Source organism: Amblyomma americanum, chromosome 5, assembly GCF_052857255.1.
Source record: "Amblyomma americanum isolate KBUSLIRL-KWMA chromosome 5, ASM5285725v1, whole genome shotgun sequence".
NCBI lineage: Eukaryota > Metazoa > Arthropoda > Arachnida > Ixodida > Ixodidae > Amblyomma > Amblyomma americanum.
The window spans coordinates 168,821,896-168,838,094 of NC_135501.1; the positions used below are offsets into that span (position 1 = coordinate 168,821,896).

The 16,199-nt window shown below is 46.5% G+C and overlaps 2 protein-coding genes across 3 annotated transcripts; one reads left to right on the top strand and one right to left on the bottom strand.

The window, feature by feature from the left end:
- The first annotated feature begins 381 nt into the window (after positions 1 to 381).
- Positions 382 to 7,185, top strand: LOC144133014 (peptidoglycan recognition protein 1-like). Of its 2 annotated transcripts, none has more exons than XM_077665801.1 (4): positions 382 to 512; positions 1,617 to 1,863; positions 2,903 to 3,137; positions 5,815 to 7,185. In XM_077665801.1, the coding sequence occupies exons 1-4, from the start codon at positions 443 to 445 to the stop codon at positions 5,983 to 5,985; spliced, it is 723 nt and encodes a 240-aa protein (XP_077521927.1). In that variant the 5' UTR covers positions 382 to 442; the 3' UTR covers positions 5,986 to 7,185. The 2 variants fall into 2 exon arrangements, with proteins under 2 accessions (XP_077521927.1, XP_077521928.1); XM_077665802.1 differs by having other exon boundaries at positions 2,903 to 3,110; positions 5,815 to 7,180.
- A 408-nt stretch (positions 7,186 to 7,593) lies between these two features.
- LOC144134326 (neprilysin-1-like) lies at positions 7,594 to 13,845 on the bottom strand. The gene is made up of 5 exons (XM_077667264.1): positions 13,830 to 13,845; positions 13,551 to 13,748; positions 11,603 to 11,835; positions 10,091 to 10,234; positions 7,594 to 8,114 (listed from the first exon to the last, which is right to left on the bottom strand). The coding sequence occupies exons 1-5, from the start codon at positions 13,843 to 13,845 to the stop codon at positions 7,764 to 7,766; spliced, it is 942 nt and encodes a 313-aa protein (XP_077523390.1). The 3' UTR covers positions 7,594 to 7,763.
- Positions 13,846 to 16,199: the final 2,354 nt, after the last annotated feature.

The following is a 16,199-nucleotide window of genomic DNA, read 5'->3' on the forward strand; positions in this document are numbered from 1 at the left end:
GACGCAATTTAGACAGCACATGACAAAGAATAGGATCCATCTTCTCTTCTGTACACATAAGGGATTGAGATGCAAACAATAATGACAAAGGAAACAATTCCGGCATAAGAAGCGAGACATCATGCTACCTCCAAAGTACATAATTAAATAACTGCTCCAAAAAGCACCAAATAACAGTTTGAGGAAAAAAATAAGCGGCGAAGTGATTACAAAATAGAACTCACAGAACACGAAAGATGAAAGAGATTTCACCCGAGCCTGGAGTGCAACCTTCACTACTATGCAGCGGCATTGTTTCGTGCGCTCGTAGAAGCTGCATTCGATCAGACAGAGTGTTTCTTCCTGTGTTTCCATTGTACGAATGCCAGCCCTGCGTGAAACTAGCAGAGCGGTAGCGAAGCTGCGAACGGGTAAGGCGCACGTTGTGACGTGGCGACTCTGCATGCATGGCTATAGCGGACTTGTATTCAGCGTTCTTCTCGTCGGAGTTGTGCTGCAGAATGCGACACCAGGTAAGAGAGAGGGAGGGAGGGGCCAAACTTCGTTGTCACTTTCTGAACAAGGGTCGAAAAACTTACGTGTCTCAGCATTACCTGTCTTTGTCTGCTGCCAGTCTCGTTCAACTTTCTAAGAAGATGAAATAAATGTATCGAAGGGTCGTTACCCTGCCTTGTGCAACCAAAATGCCTTGCGTCATGGCGTTTATTGGCTAAAGCTGCCCTTTCACACAGTGGAATTCATCATCCCCACATTACTGTAGTTACACTTCTTATCCGTCTATGTAACCCAATTCCGACCACATTCCTTGTCATACGCCAGTGTATTAAAGATATTTCTTTAATCAAGTACAATTAACCTACCGACGCTTACATTGACCTAATGTCTATGCAGGTGTGCAATGGAAAGTCACTGGTCATCTATCTCCGACCAATGAAAGCGCTCGAATGCATTACGGCAGCCACAACTGTGGCGTGGTAATCTGTGCCCATAGAAAAGTAGAGTCATGGACAAGCTAACCCGAAACGACGGAGGGAAGATAAAAAAGTTCACGCGAATCCGTGCAGCTACGAGAATGTAAATCTCTTTTGAGGCAACAACAAAAACAACAACACAATGAATCAGCAGCGAGATGAACAACGCATCAAAGCGCTGGCAGCGTTTGCTTTCGAATGCAGTCTCCCTGTGGTGCTAACGCTTCTACAGGTAGACTTGGGGATCTGAGTGAGAGAAGCAGAACACAAAAAAACCTCTGATATAAGGAAGCAATCAGGCATTGGTCGCTGGAATGCAAAGCAAGGAACCACAAAGGCAAACTCCTATGCTAGCCTAACGATTACGCTGATCCTAGCGTGCTTTTCGGTTCTCTTACGCCAGCTAGGTGCTAATCTCGTTGTCATTTCTGGTCCCCGCGGCTAATCAGTGCTGTCCACAGTTTTTGGTCTTTGCCTCGTCATTTCAGGTCAGTTTGTCCATGGCTGTACCTTTTTGTTGTAGCGTGCTTTTTGCAGTGTACTCTACAGTGGTCTGTATAGCATCAACAGCCCTTCTTCAGTACAATGAGGTGAAGATTGCAGTTATAATTTCCATGCCTTCTTATCTGTGCCAACTGGAACCAGGGCTCGCAGACTTGTGGGGACATCAGTGGCTACCCGAGTCGAAAATCCGTGTGCTGATGGCCTGTTCCGGCATCCGGTTCGTGCCTCGTTTCGCATGGGGTGCCCGGCCACCCAGGAACCAGGAATGGCTGAAAGTTCAACCCGTGCCACGGTTCTTCGTTCACCACACGGAAGGTCCGGAGTGCTTCAACTTCTGGACGTGCTCGGAGAGGATGCGGCACTGGCAGAACTTTCACATGGACACCAGAGATACACGTGCCGTGGCCTTCTTAAACGTGTATTCTACCTGCTTGCTAAGCGCGGAGACCTCATCGTGAAGCACTGTACACTTAACTGGAACTCTGTATTAATCCTGAGAGGACACGTATTCGTTGGGAATATTAAATCTATTGATCTGACCTTTCATTCTCGAACTAAGCCAACGATGCTGTCCGAGTGTATGGTGCATGTCAACAAAGACGTACTTCTCTGGAGGAATGGCGATGGTAATGGAGGCGATGATGGCGCTTTTGCTAAGCGCAGTGAGAGGTGATACCTGGTGTAGATACAGCCGAAGCTTAATCAGAGAGGTTCAAAACCATAGCTCATGGCGACGCCGCAGTGGTACGGCAGCATGCATATCGGAGCACTAAACACGAAGACAACTGTACGCTCTGATGACTTGAGTATCTTCTGTTCCTGCGTGGTCTGTTGAGTGGGCAGTTTCAAGAAAGGACTGATGTTTTCGTAATGGTTCGTTGCTTCCATTCCCTCCTAGAAATAAGGCGAAGAATTTGGGAGTAATTTAGAGGGATAGTTGCATGAGAGATATTCTCCGGAAAAACCATTGTCGTGGTCGGGATTATCATCATCACGACTACGTACCCCGCAGGATCAAGGTCTCTCGGATTGATCTCCAATTAACCATGCATGTCCTCAGCCGGTGACCGCCACTTCATTGTAGGAAGCGTTTTTACTTCCTCTACCTAGCCGACTCTGTCGCCCCCCGCTACGTATGCTTTTCCTTGAAATCCACTCCCTTACCCCAAGGAAAAATTTGCGATCTGCCCACCGTTTTGCATGACGCGAACACGCCAGGTCATGCCCATTTCCTGTTTTTGGTCCTGTCTGCTTCCTTTGTCCCTTGTCTCTGCGCTGTTATTCACAGGCAATATGTACCAACTAGCTGAACTCGCCGTCTCACTGAGGTTTAGTTCTTGATCTCAGGGAGGGTATCTTTATGTCGATCTTCTTCGCTAACCCATTATGCTCTGTTCTTGTTTCTTCCATGTCGCACGTGTTTGTCCAGGCTGGTACGACCTTGGCTACAATTTTCTCATTGGGGGTGACGGACTGGTGTACGTGTCCCGAGGCTGGGACGTCGTCGGAAAGCACACTAAAGAACACAACAATGAGGCGCTCGCTGCTGCCGTCATCGGCGACTTCTCGCGACACCTGCCGACCCCAAGGGCACTGTGGGCCTTGAAGAAGCTTCTGCAGTGTGGAGTCGCCCTGGTACGATTCAGCGAAGTGTTCATTCTGGTCAGTCAGTGAGTTTGAATGCATTGGAACAGGGCAGAGGAGTGTATTCGCTACAGACTAAGCTGAGGCATATCAGAATTGTGATCTGAGGTTGTGGCTTGAGGAAACCTAGCTTGGGAGGGAATGTACTAGAGAAACTCTAGGGTGTGTAATACAGGTAATCCACATTCTAAAAAGCTAGACTTTTTTATGGGCGAGGTTAGATGTCATGCTCATGCTGTACATGTAATTATTCGATGAAACCACTGTGCTTTTGTCTTGTCCTCTTTTCCGATGGTCTGTATATTGTAGGTCCTACGTACTCTCCGGATCAACCAATGATATTATGGGTACTAAGACGATGGCCCATGACACTATGAATCCGAAAACTTTAAAAGGGATACTAAGGACGTAGAGAAGCTGGCCAGTGTCGATAAGTATCACGGTCTAAGCATGAACGGACACCGCTCTCATCTGAATGGAGGTTTCAAATGCCAAAAAAAAGAGACCTAAACTGAAATAGGGTGTCGCCATCATCGACTGATTTCGAAGGTAAACTGCTTGCTTTGACACCGATTTTTAGCGCGCACCCCTCAGGATACGCTGCATCACATTCATTACAAAACGGTTGCAGCCCATCCTTTTGTGGCAATGGCATCACGAGACTGAGTCGATTCGACTTGCGGGAATCTTCTTAAATAGAATTTTCTCGTAAATAAAGGCGTTCTTTGCGGCCGGAAAAATTCACACATAGCAATAAATAGCCGTAGAATCAATTTTACTTAGAACAATAATTTGAGTCTTGTTGTCCTCAGCGTCCCTTGAATGGCTTCTGTATTTGCAGGAGGTGCATGACAGTCCCACCTAGACCAAACAAAAGAGTGTTTATGTTGGAAATAGCAGTACTGCCATGCTGAAGGTTGGCCCTGGCATGAGCTTTGACTGTCCGGAGTGCTGTGTTTCCAACCTGCTCATGACAGCAGGAAGGTCTCTGCACCTTCTACAGTAACGATAAGGCAGTTCTATGGGCTGATTACTGTTGTAGTGATGTGAATGTGCACAGGTCTAAAAACTTTCGATCACCTGACGGCTCGGCTTTGGCTGCCAACGGTGTTTTGTATAACTGCTGCCTCGACTCCTCGGATTTTCGATTTTCACCTCTCAGTGGTCTTGCGTAGAAGCGAGTAAAAGCCATGGTGATCTAAGCCCATTCCGCCCGCATGGGTCAGTGAACAAAACAGATGTAGTTTTGTTTTAAAATGGCATGTTTTCTTCTTAACGCAGAGATTGATTTTGGCGCTTTTGTGAACTAGCTAGCAGACCTGGCATGGGTAATAATGCAGATCTAAACTTACCTGGATAACATCAAAGTGCGGGGAGCTTTTTCAATGCGTTCACTGCGTATGCCCGCGCGTTCACCGCGATAACTTATGAAATAGACTGCGCATATGCCGTTATGAATAGAAGATTAGGCAGTTAATATCGTCCAGATGACCTAAGACGACCGAGAGATTTATTTCAAATAAATATTAAGCGTCGAGGATGTCTTGGGTCACCAAAACCACTATCCCGTCGGCTGGTCTAAGGTTAGCCGAGGACGCTAAGTTGGGAGAGTAGGGTATGGAAAGTGAGGGGACTGAATAGCAACGGGGCAGGAGAAACGAGAATGTTTTGAATTAGCAAAGATTTCGGGCATGCGGTGGAGTTTCGCACGGTGGATATAAGAACAGGAACGAGTAAGGACTGTATTCAGGTTTATGCGTCTCGAAGAATGCGTTGTCGCGTAGTGGTGATTGATTTGTCCGCAACATGAAGTGTACGAAGTGTTTTGTCTAATGTTGTCATAGTAAACATTTATTTCATGTTTTTAGCGGAGAGTAGTGTCAGACGTGCGTGCATAAGGACCGGGAATCCCAGGCGTCCGGTTTTGAACCTCGCGGAAGAGGCGATGCACCGCCTCATTGCCTGGGGTTCCAGCGTGATCAGAAATCTACCTCAGTGTCGCAGTGTGGCGAAGTAGTTTGCTGAGAGCATCTTGAAGGTAATCCCATAGCCGTACAGGAGTTCGACACCTATCAACTGCGCGTATAGCCTGTATAGAATCGGTCTATATGGTATATCCTGAGGGTTTAGTGATGCTGTGGAGAGGTCCTGAACATGTTAATTCTCGAGAGGGTCAGTGGGGTCGGTGTAGAGGGCGATCAGTTTAAGGAGCATGCATGTGCGTCACTACCTGGTTGCACATTCGCAATTGAATAAGCTGCTGCTCCGACGTGAGTTCGCGATGCGTCTGCAGAGACGATTGTCGCATGAAGAGGGCGACCATTATTGTTAACGCGAGCAAAACGTCTGCCTTGGCTGGTATCGTCTGCAACGTTTATCGAAATGGGGGCGATTTGGAGGCTGTCTGGGAGCGGGGAAGGAGGCGTAATGATATGAAGGCCGATTGGTTTTAGAGCAGCTTGTTGGAGTATCCAGTGTCCCTTCCTTGTACTAGGAAGACATACGTGCCATTTGGCGGTTTGAATGCTGTGGTACGAGGTCTCCCGGAGCAAGAACAGCTCTGTAGAGTATACGGGCTCAATGGACGCCTGTCTTTTTATGACAACTATCGTTGCAATAGCCAACGCTTTCTCACTCCAGTTGAGGCCATCCCCTGGGCCAGCATTCACAGTCTAATGTCCGCCGCTCTCCGCAGGGCAAGATCCGTCCGAACTACACACTGCACGGCCACAGAGACGGCAACTGCAGAAAGTGTCCTGGGGATGCCCTGTACGCCTACATCCGACGCTGGAGACAATTCGGCGGGAGGCTGCAGAAATACATCTGCGAGATGCCCCTTACTCGAGCACCCACGTACAAGCGTTAAAGCACCCTTGTGTAGAGTGCGTTATTTTACCGATGTGCTCCAGTAGAAAGTTCTTGCAGGATAGTTGATTCATTTCATTAAAAGGTAGGACTGCAAGAATAATACAAGAACAGTAGCATAATACAGTTGGTGCCGTGATGTAGTTTTCATTCCTATGTCTCCTGTCCTTGACTTATTCGCGCAATCCAACTTCTTAATGTTTTACTAAAGATGCTATTTTTAGCGAGGCGCCTTATTTTATGGTTCTCTTCGTGGAGAGTTAATGTGGGATCGGTAGTGCGCTCCTACTACGGGGAACAGCAGTATCAAGCGTTTCTCTATACTGGAATGACCTGAACAATGAATAATCGCAGCAACATCTTCATCAGCTCAGCCTCGAAGCTGCGAAGGCTAGCGGCAAATCTCTCAATATCAGCATTTCAAAGAAAATTCGTTGCCCCTTTTTGCCCTGTTTGCCCAGTTTGAGCTCAAGCAGAATGACCTTTGTTCCTCAACGTAAAGAGTGCTGAGCTGCCCTTCGGCCAGGATTCGCACTCTGCGGTCTGAGCAATCAGAGTTAAAACCGCTCCGAGAAGAGCGGTTTCAATTTTCTAGCAGAATAGAATGTTTTCGCCACCTCACAGGGCAGGAGTGTTTGCGACATCGTTGGTGGGACTGTGAAGCACTTGGCAGGAAGATGAAGTATTCATGGGCGCAGACACCTATCAAGCGTGACATAGCCCTCTGGATGCCCGAAGAAATTATTAAAGAAAATAAAGCTAAACTTTATAACTAGGCGCTTTACAAGAGCGCTACGCGGGAATACGCGGGTTTCAACCCGTCAAGCCTTTATCTCTCTCAACGCTTCATGCTGGACTTAGTCATAGTCGGCGACTCAAGAGTTAAAAGGGACGAAATGTGAATGAACGCGCTAGCCGATCTTTGAGCACCGAGATATCAGGAGCATCCACTTGGAGCACCGTGTAGTGTTGCTCGTGTGCCCTCTTGACGTCGGCTCTAGCGTGCACTGTAGTGATAGAGCAAGCATCGAGCAACGGCGAGGTTGAACTCAAGGAGTCAACTTTCAAAATCGTTTTCTCGGTTAAAAAAAAAACCCATTCTGATAAATCTTTCAGAAATAAATGCCATTGAATGGTACTGGGCAACTTACTAGGCTCAATTAATAATTTTATTATGGCCACCTCACTATAAATTGAGGAGTGAATGTGCCTAAAAAAGCAAAATTTTGAAATTCTGGCTTTTAATTACAGGCCTTACGTTTTTTGACGTCTGAAACATTTTTAGCAGCTCATTACCTTCTGGACTGCTTAGAAAAATATTTGGAATAACTACAGAGAGAACATAAAATTTGATAAAGAATTTCAGATTTCATTTCTTGTACTTTCTTCCGTGTTTTCTATTGAAAAAAAAAAAAAAACAAAATGAGCTAATTTTAGAACCTATGAAGGCGCGATGTCTTTCATTTAAATGAAGAAAGTTTCATAGTCATGTGTGACCAAGTTTATTTTTTACAAATTTTTTATCGCTAACCTCGAGAAACATTGCAAGTGTCCTCGTTGAAAAGTAATTCAGCAAAAAAAAATAAAAATAAAATAAGGGCGGTGCATTGGATTATTTCGAAGAAAAATGAACACCGTGTATAGTAAGAACTGCTCATAGGCGTCCCAAACACAATTAATGTGAGGTTAGCCGCAACCACGGCTGTGGTTAAGTAAAGCAGATGACGTTTAACCGATGCGAGTAATACAACGTGAAGCGTTTATTTCGGCCTCAGGGCTTTACCAGAAAGAGCACCTTTCTGCCGGATTCATAAGATCCCCCTGTTTGCAGTAAAACGCCTTCGCGAACTCCGGCATATTCTGCAGGGGCACGATGCAGCGAGAGCGGCTGCGCCAATATGGCGAGGCCGGGTCGCGACGCCGCTCGGAAGTCGTCGAGCACCACTTGAGGCAATGAAACACGAAGAATAACTGGTCTGCGTTGAGCCCGACATGTGGCACAGCCCTCGAGAGCACGTGGTCCGGTAGGCGCCTGTACGCCTCATACGCAAGCAGGACGCCCGCGAAGTCGGCGAAGCCCTCCGAGTCGATGTGCTCGTCCAGGGTCCTCGCGCGTGAGTGTGTCTCCGCCTACATTTGGAGAGTCCACAATAAGCGGAGAACGAATAAAATGGGACTAACTGCGCCACTTACTCCTCCCGTCGAACGGTTAGTCCACGCCGATATTAACTATGGTTATCGCCCTTTTGTAATTTGTCTTTGGGTGCAATGGTATGGTATGTAGGATTTAACACCTCGAAGGTTTACCTGAGCTACGAGGCTCGCAACAGCGGGAAGCTGCGGAGTCATTTAAACTCCTTGGCAGCTGGAACTGTCAGAGAGTGATTACTGGTTGTGGGAACGCAGTTAAGGACAACTTGTTAACCACTGTGGCTTATAGTCTTTTCTTGCTTTGTGTGCAGACCCGAAGAACAGTGGAGGTGAGACGCTGCTGAGAAGATTTTCATATTTGTTTTCCCAATGTGCCTTTTATTGTCGCCACGCGCCCTGAAGGTTTTCAGCCACCCGCTCGCTGGACATGACTACACCACTCTGGGAAGATCATTATCATGAGCAACTCGCGTTAGCATCTGCAATAACCGCGATCGTTCGAGGAGTTTATGGAGGCGTGTAGCTCATGTTTGAAATCTCACATTCATCAGTAAAGTTAGCAGTTAGCGTCATTTTCAGCCACGGCGAAGCGCGACTGGCGTTCTAATCAAAACGTCTTCTGATTGCGTACTTCTGACATCTCCACCGCTGAATTATCGTATTGGTCATTCGGGGCAGAACTATGCCCAACAACAACAAAAAAGAACACACCGCCCAAGTTCCCCACAAGCCTGCGTCTCTGTCGCTGACGAATACTTCCCTGACTGCTGTCACCACCCTGTGATGATAATTTCATGCATGCCATCGTGCATAATTTGTTTCAAGGTGTGTAAACGTCCGGGTAAGTTGGTCTTGATTGCTTAAAACATGAGCGCAGTCAGAAACCAAGCAGATATAAGGGCGGGCCATGGAGCGCCAACTTTCAGCTTTTTCCAAGACCCCAACGCGGTACTGATACCAAAGAGGGTCTAGAAGTGATGAAACTCTGCTTGGTGTACATACGGAAGGAGTCTGTACGGCTCTGGAGACTCTGATATGAGCGCTGTTGTCTCAGCTGGCTGTTACAGTACGCGAGTCTGGAGCACTTTCTGCGTGCGTATCTTTTGCATTTCCTGCATTTTTTTTTGTGTGCTAGCCCCAAATGGAATAATAGGGTCATTGTCAAGCAAACGTAACCGCTAGGGCTAAAGAAAACATTATGATATATACTGTGCTTGAAATCTTCGCCATTAAATAAAATTTTCCCCCACAACATGACTTCATACTACAAGGGGAGCAAATAAATAGCTTGTATAACATGCGGGGTAATGCTTCGTTTATTGTTACTGGAGCTTCTTCCAGTGTTACTGAATAGCACGCACCTTATTTCACGGTCAAAGTACGCAGTGTAAGCACTGACACATGAATCTTGATTCTTAGCCGATGAGGATACATGCGAATCGATCACAAAACACAATACTGCTAAAGAAATTGGGTACCTCAAGAACTAGACACAAAAGGAGGATGTAACCTCACTTATTAGGAAATTAAAACTTATTGGCGCTCACGTAGTAGCTTGATCTGCGCTACCTTGAAGAGCAAACACGTGCAAATTGCACCAAACTCGTATCGGTACGACCCACCGCAGTGGCTCAGTGGTTAGGGCGCTCGACTTCTGATCCGGAGTTCCCGTGTTCGAACCCGACCGCGGCGGCTGCGTTTTTATGGAGGCAAAACGATAAGGTGCCTGTGTACTGTGCGATGTCAGTGCACGTTAAGAGATGCCCAGGCGGTCGAAATTATTCCGGAGCCCTCCACTACGGCACCTCTTTCTTCTTTCACTCCCTCCTGTATCCCTTCCCTTACGGCGCGGTTCAGGTGTCCAACGATATATGAGACAGATACTGCGTCATTTCCTTTCCCCAAAAAACCAAAAACCAATTGCGACATAGAAGATGCACGAGGACTATACGTACCCGTTGGTACGAAGCGCGAAGGCAGAGCACCTTTTTGTTGTATTCCCGCATAGTCCATGTCCTTTGCAGATCGCGCTTACTGTTCTGGTAGGAGAACTCGATGTTGCCAACGTCGAATCCATGCATCATTTCGTGGCCGACAGCCTGCGCGCCGCAACGTCACAAGACCGCAAAACCATTAGTAAAGAGAACCATTAGTAAAGTAAGGTAAAAATGCCGGGGAATGTGAAGCGCGTAGCTGAGAGAATGAATGAAAATCATTGTTCATCCAATGTTCAGCATTGAGGCACAAATATACAGTAAAAGGAATTTACAGTGACGGTTCCCGTTGGTCACGTTCGCCCTTGGCGTTAAAGCTGTCGCCGCTGTTGTGAAACTTTGCGTTGCACAAGATATATTAGGCTTATAACTTGCCTAAAACGTTTAGGTAAGCTGTACACTTTATATATCAAGCTTTTTTTTGCAGCGCAAGTCGTTATCTAGGTCAAGACAAGGCGAAAATGAAGCCGTAAATTGACACATGTAAACATTCGCATTCAGGAAGTGAAGTGCCCTGCTTAATAGGCGGCGCTGTCGCTGTCACAAACGTGTTTTAATTCGAACGAAAGCTACAGCCGGCTCCGACCTGGCTGTCCGTGGGAATGCGGTACAAGAGATGTGTGAGGTGACGACTGTGAGGTCAAGAACTGCGTCTTCTGGATTTTTGTAGTTAGCAAGTCGGTAACAATACGCGAACGCAAAATTTTCTTCAGTGCTGCACAGATTGTTATAGTTGGTTGCTTCTTTGCATTCTTGATGATCGAAGTAGAGGAAGCACTCGCTTTGTACTGAAATTAGAAACTCTGCTCGAAATTAAATTGAATGTAATTAGAAAGTAAATATTGTTCTCTTGTGGCGGAATATTTTTTACATTATAAACTCGGCCGTTGTTTGCAAAAGTCAGTAGAAAATAAATGCGTCTAACGTGGGCCTACACGTAGTTTTATGTTAGCAAACAGACCGAAAAACGCATTTTAAGGCGGGAATAGAATTAGGTCATGCTTAGTTTATGCCCCCCTAATTGACAACTGGAACACAATGAGGAACGGAACTCATTTTGTTTCCAGTTGACTTTTAAATCTCGATAAAGATAACCGTTTGCTAACAGTGTACAAACTTTGCCCTGAAGGATGGTTTTCAGAGAAGATGATGCGGCTTAGTCTTTCAAAGATGGTTTGTGAAATAAAATTGGCTTAGATTATATGTCCTTAGCAGAGTTTAAGACAATCGTCCTTCATTCGTCAGAGGACGTGAGAGAACTAGCAATGGTGCCGCGTGATAAATAGATTTTTCTTAGGCACTAGTGCGCGTCGAGTTCATTCTAGTATGCGGCCACAATTTACCGTTGTACTTGAATTGCGCTTGTGTCTCGTCTTCGTTCTTTCTTGAGGTGTGCATGCTTTGGCGCTATTTTTTTCTCCAATTCAAGTATGCACCAACTAGCGCAAAAAGAGGTGTTAATTACAGTCGTACCTGCCCCAGACCTCCGTAGTTTATTGCAGCCGGACCACCGTGAATGAATACCGGTGGCTTGAGAAGGTCGGGAAGTATGATGACTTTGTTTCTGCCTCCATTGTAGAAAGCGGTGGCCACGCCTGTCGTGAAGTTGTCGGTAACATTCTCGGTATGAAAGCGGGTCGTCAGGATACGGTGCGACTCAAAATACGGAGTGAAGAAATCCGAGGGGCCAGTTGTCGGGAAACCCGCTTCAGCAATGTCAGTGAAGAAAGAAAAAAAAGTGCTTTTGTTAATTGTTCACCGCGTTTAACAAAACTGCTGCAGGTATGCTTGAAATGGACACATTGCCAAACCGGGGATGTTATAATTGATATCAGGACAGTTCTCATTAAACAGTTTCCCTTCATTTTATTTCATTTTTAATTTGGTTTCTTTCTTTCGCTCGACGTAATACCTGAGCATCTAAAGCGACGCCATGTTCCTGCCACGGCTTGTCTTGAGCCAATGACAAAGACTGAACGAGGTGCAGAGCGTGCTTGAGCCAATCACAAACAAAGAATGAGTAGAATAAAAAAACCGTTATATTGCACCGAAGCCTTGTACTTTAGTTTGTCACTTATCACTTTCTGACGCTAGATGCGAACAGTTTTATCTCGAATGATCGTAGCCGCACAACCGCTTCTACCTTGTTCTAGATTTTTGTAGCTGCTTTTGGCGCTTTATCTCGAAGCTTCTCGGATGGCTTTAAATTGGGCGCGGCCGAGAGCGGTGCGGATTCTGTTCGACGACCGCCGAGCACGCTTGTTGATTCCGTCGCCGCCGAGTCATTCAGTTCATTGAGGGCTCGAGCCAGCTCCAGTGGGGAACTTGCGCTGAAGTTTCCGGTGCCGATTGCAGCGCCATAACACACTGCCTAGCGAGAAGAGCAAGCAGTTTTGGGTAGTACGATTACTACTTTTCCGCGCCACCTTCAGGCGCTTATTGGCGTGAGCCTCCGCGCTTTGTCGAATGCGCACGTGCCGTGCATCAGCTATCTGGGCTACGCCGAGAGAAGCTAGGCAATGAATGCTGTCAGCCAAACGCAGTTATCTAATCGCGCAGAATGTGTTCTCGCGTTTGCTGCGGCCCAAGCGGCTGACAAAAGCAGTTTGGAGTCACCGAATGGAACAACTGCAGTGCCACCTTGGCAGCGCAGGTTCCCCATAGCTTATTTTGGAAGCCTTTTCGGTGTCTTCTTGACTGCCGGACTGCCGTCACAACTACCTGGCATTATTACAGCTGGTCAGTATAGCTCCAACACTTTATGTGGCAACACATGACGACATCTACAGTTTTGTCTGTGTAGCACCCGCACATACGTCTGCAGTGACGCATGTGACTTCGGTGACGAGTGCCGAAGGCTTCATGAATGGGAAACTGTGTCTTAGTTTGCCCGGCCCAGCGAAAGCATATGAGGAGGTGTGAATCCGTATGCTGAGATTCTATGCTACCCAAGCTCTTGCGCCCACTCTTTGTTGAAGCAGTATTTCCAGAAATTCTGTCCGAGTTTTGTGTCTCCAATTCATCAGTTTATGTGCGCTTTCAAGATTAGTCGGAGGATAGCCATTTAGAAGTATTCATGTATGAAGCGGTTTCGTTCTTAGAAATAATCTCTCAGTGGGTTTGGAAGAGGAACGGGCCAGATGGTGCAGTCAGATAGAAATGACAGACGGACCTCGTTTACTAAGTCAGCAGTCAAAGAGATGGTCAGCGCTCGGCAGGTCTTAAATTCTCAGTATGGGTGTTTGATGCAAACTAATCCGTCATATGAAGTCAAATTAATCAAGAAAATTACAAGTTAGTTTTCAGACTACCCACATAGGGTGTGAAATGAGTGACTCGAACAGCCGGTATACAACCTGCGCCTCATCAACACACAAAAGGAAGAAACAGGACCATGGTGAGTGCATTGTTGAATGCTCACCGTAGAAGTTTTCCACAAGACTCTCAGTGGCGAACTCTTTGGGGTAGCCTGTGATGAGGCGCATGTTCCTGGCCTTCCCAAACATCAGGCACCACATGGTATCCTTGATCCAATCTGAGTTCTTGATCTTCTCCAGCAGGGTTTCTTTCAAGTCTCCCACCACTTGTCTGGCCTCCTCCACCGCACTAGGTGGAACGACTGCTCAGCAGCACGCCCGTAAGAGAAGAAGAGAAGCCGTGGTGTACGAACCGCATGCAAAAAAGAAACCAGCACGCTCACTCCATCGCCGGGACATGCCCCCAAAGGATGAGTCCCGAATTGAAATACTGAGATATTACATTTAAACAAAAGTATTCAGCGTCAAGAGAGAGCGGAATCCGTTGCCACTGCTCATAATCGGGAGGAAATCGAGGCTTAAAATGATATTGGTGCGGAACCGATTTCCCCGGCGAAAAAATGCGGCTACATGTAAAAGTACAACGGACATGTGAGCTCCATCCGATGGATCATTACTGATTGACTAGAGTCGTACACAACTGAAGAACGCAGCGGATTTTCCCGGTCAGAGGACTCCCTTTAAGCCAATGGCGTCGGGCGATTGCCATGACCCTGATAGTATGACGAAGCAGGCAGTGGTAGATGAAAGGGGAAAATCCCTTCCTTCTATATGGTCGCGGATAGAGCCCTCTCTCCATTGTAGCGGCGCTCTCTGCATTGTCGCGCTATCAGGATCATGAGAATCGCCCGACGTCATTTTCTGGAAGGGAGTTCTTTGACGGGGAAAATCCGCTGCGTTCTTGAGCTGGGAAAAGCCGCCCCTCACCTAACTTCTGTCTTTATTTAGCGAGGCATCTGAAATTCAAGCTCCGAGATGCTAGGCGGAGTGCTATCCTCATCAATTTCGGTTCTAACGCAGGGCTTGAAGTTTGCGTTCTTGAGGTTATTGGCTTTAGACACAAAAATTTCTGCGCGATCATGGTGTTCAGTTTCAACCCTAAGTGCTGAGCCACAGGCACGCCTCACTATAATGTGCCGGATGAATTTGTGTAACATACCCAGCAATTCTGGACAAAAACATTTTTGAGAAGGAAGTATTTTATGAACGCAATTTTTTTATATAATGTAAGATTTCACTATAACAATATCCGCAGATCACCCGACGGCAGTCTTGTATTTTTTTTCTGTTCGCGTTTTTTCTGTCGTCAAAACCGTTTCCCATTGCTTTTCTCTGGCAGTGTTAGCTGTTCAATACGATCAATGGAAACGCTTTAAAAGAATGATTTTGCTACATATCAGAATAATGAAAAATTATCTTCAATATTTCCACGACAGTATATCTTACAATTTTCTAATTTTCAGAAATTTTTCCCGAGAAAGCTGGACATGATAAGCCCGGCCAGGAACGCAGACTGAGAGCATTGCATGGTCTTGTATTAGAAAATATTTGAACAAATTTCTTTAGCCTATATTTACAGTATGTCCAGCCTCCAGGAATATTCCCGATGAAGCCCAGGTGCGAACCAGAAGTAGAGAGTAAAAATGTGCGCCTTCTCATGTGACATGCTGCGGACATATGTTTCTTATTGTGCTCTGCCGAAAGCGCCTAGCACTTTGCCGAGAATTGTACAGGTATAGGTATTGTACAGGTACTCTTATTGTACAGGTACAGGTACAGGAGAATTGTACAGGTATTCTCACACCTTGTCGTTATGCGTACTCTTATGACAGCCCACGACAGAACACTTCCTACTGCCCTAGTGTTTCGGCGGGACCGTTTCTGGAATGGCGAAAATGCCACCTCGTGAAATGGGGCCGAGCTAGCACACGAAGCAGCCCCGCCACGGCCGCACTAGAGGTGAGCGTGCGAGCCGCCGCTGCTTCCAGACATCCGCGGCCAGACTTGAGTTTGGGTTTTCTATTTTCTAGCGGCAAGCGATCTGGTTCTTCCACCGGCGCGAACAGGTTCCATAGCGATTGCACACAACCGGGTTTTCGGTCACATGTGAGAGCGCATCGGTTTTGTTGTCCTGTGTATCCTGCTGTGTCTGTATATTCATCACACTCTACCCTGTATTCTTCGCCTGGGCTTCGTCCAGCTGTCCCGAGCAGCTTTTGGCCCAGGTACTCCTACCAGCTTATATATTGAGAAATAAAACTATCTGTTTTGAATCTGAGCCATGGCAGCACATCTCACTCACTCTTCATAATTATTGTCCTAGTATGAACTTAACAGCACCTGGCTACTCATACAATTGAACCCCGCTATAGTGACGTCAAAGGCCCTCCCTACACCTCACCATCCGACGTATTTAGCATGAAATGACCAGTGAGGCTCGATAGAGGTTCGCGATATCACTTCGTAGAAAATTTTCTACCTCCTAAAAATGAGACATCAAATAGATGTGCTTCTATGGGAGTTTCCAAGTGCAATAGCCAGTCCTGCGTTTTATCCATCATTTACCTATTAACCGCTTAGCTAAGTGAAGATCGACTGTATATGCGAATAGGACCGATAATTTTTTGGCTTTAATTCGGCTCCTATCGCATAAGCATGAAAAAATAAGCTCCTTACTTTTTTGCTTACATTAGCTCACATGACACTTATATTTTGCAGAAGCATGACCTGAAAGTGCTGACGGGCCCCTACCC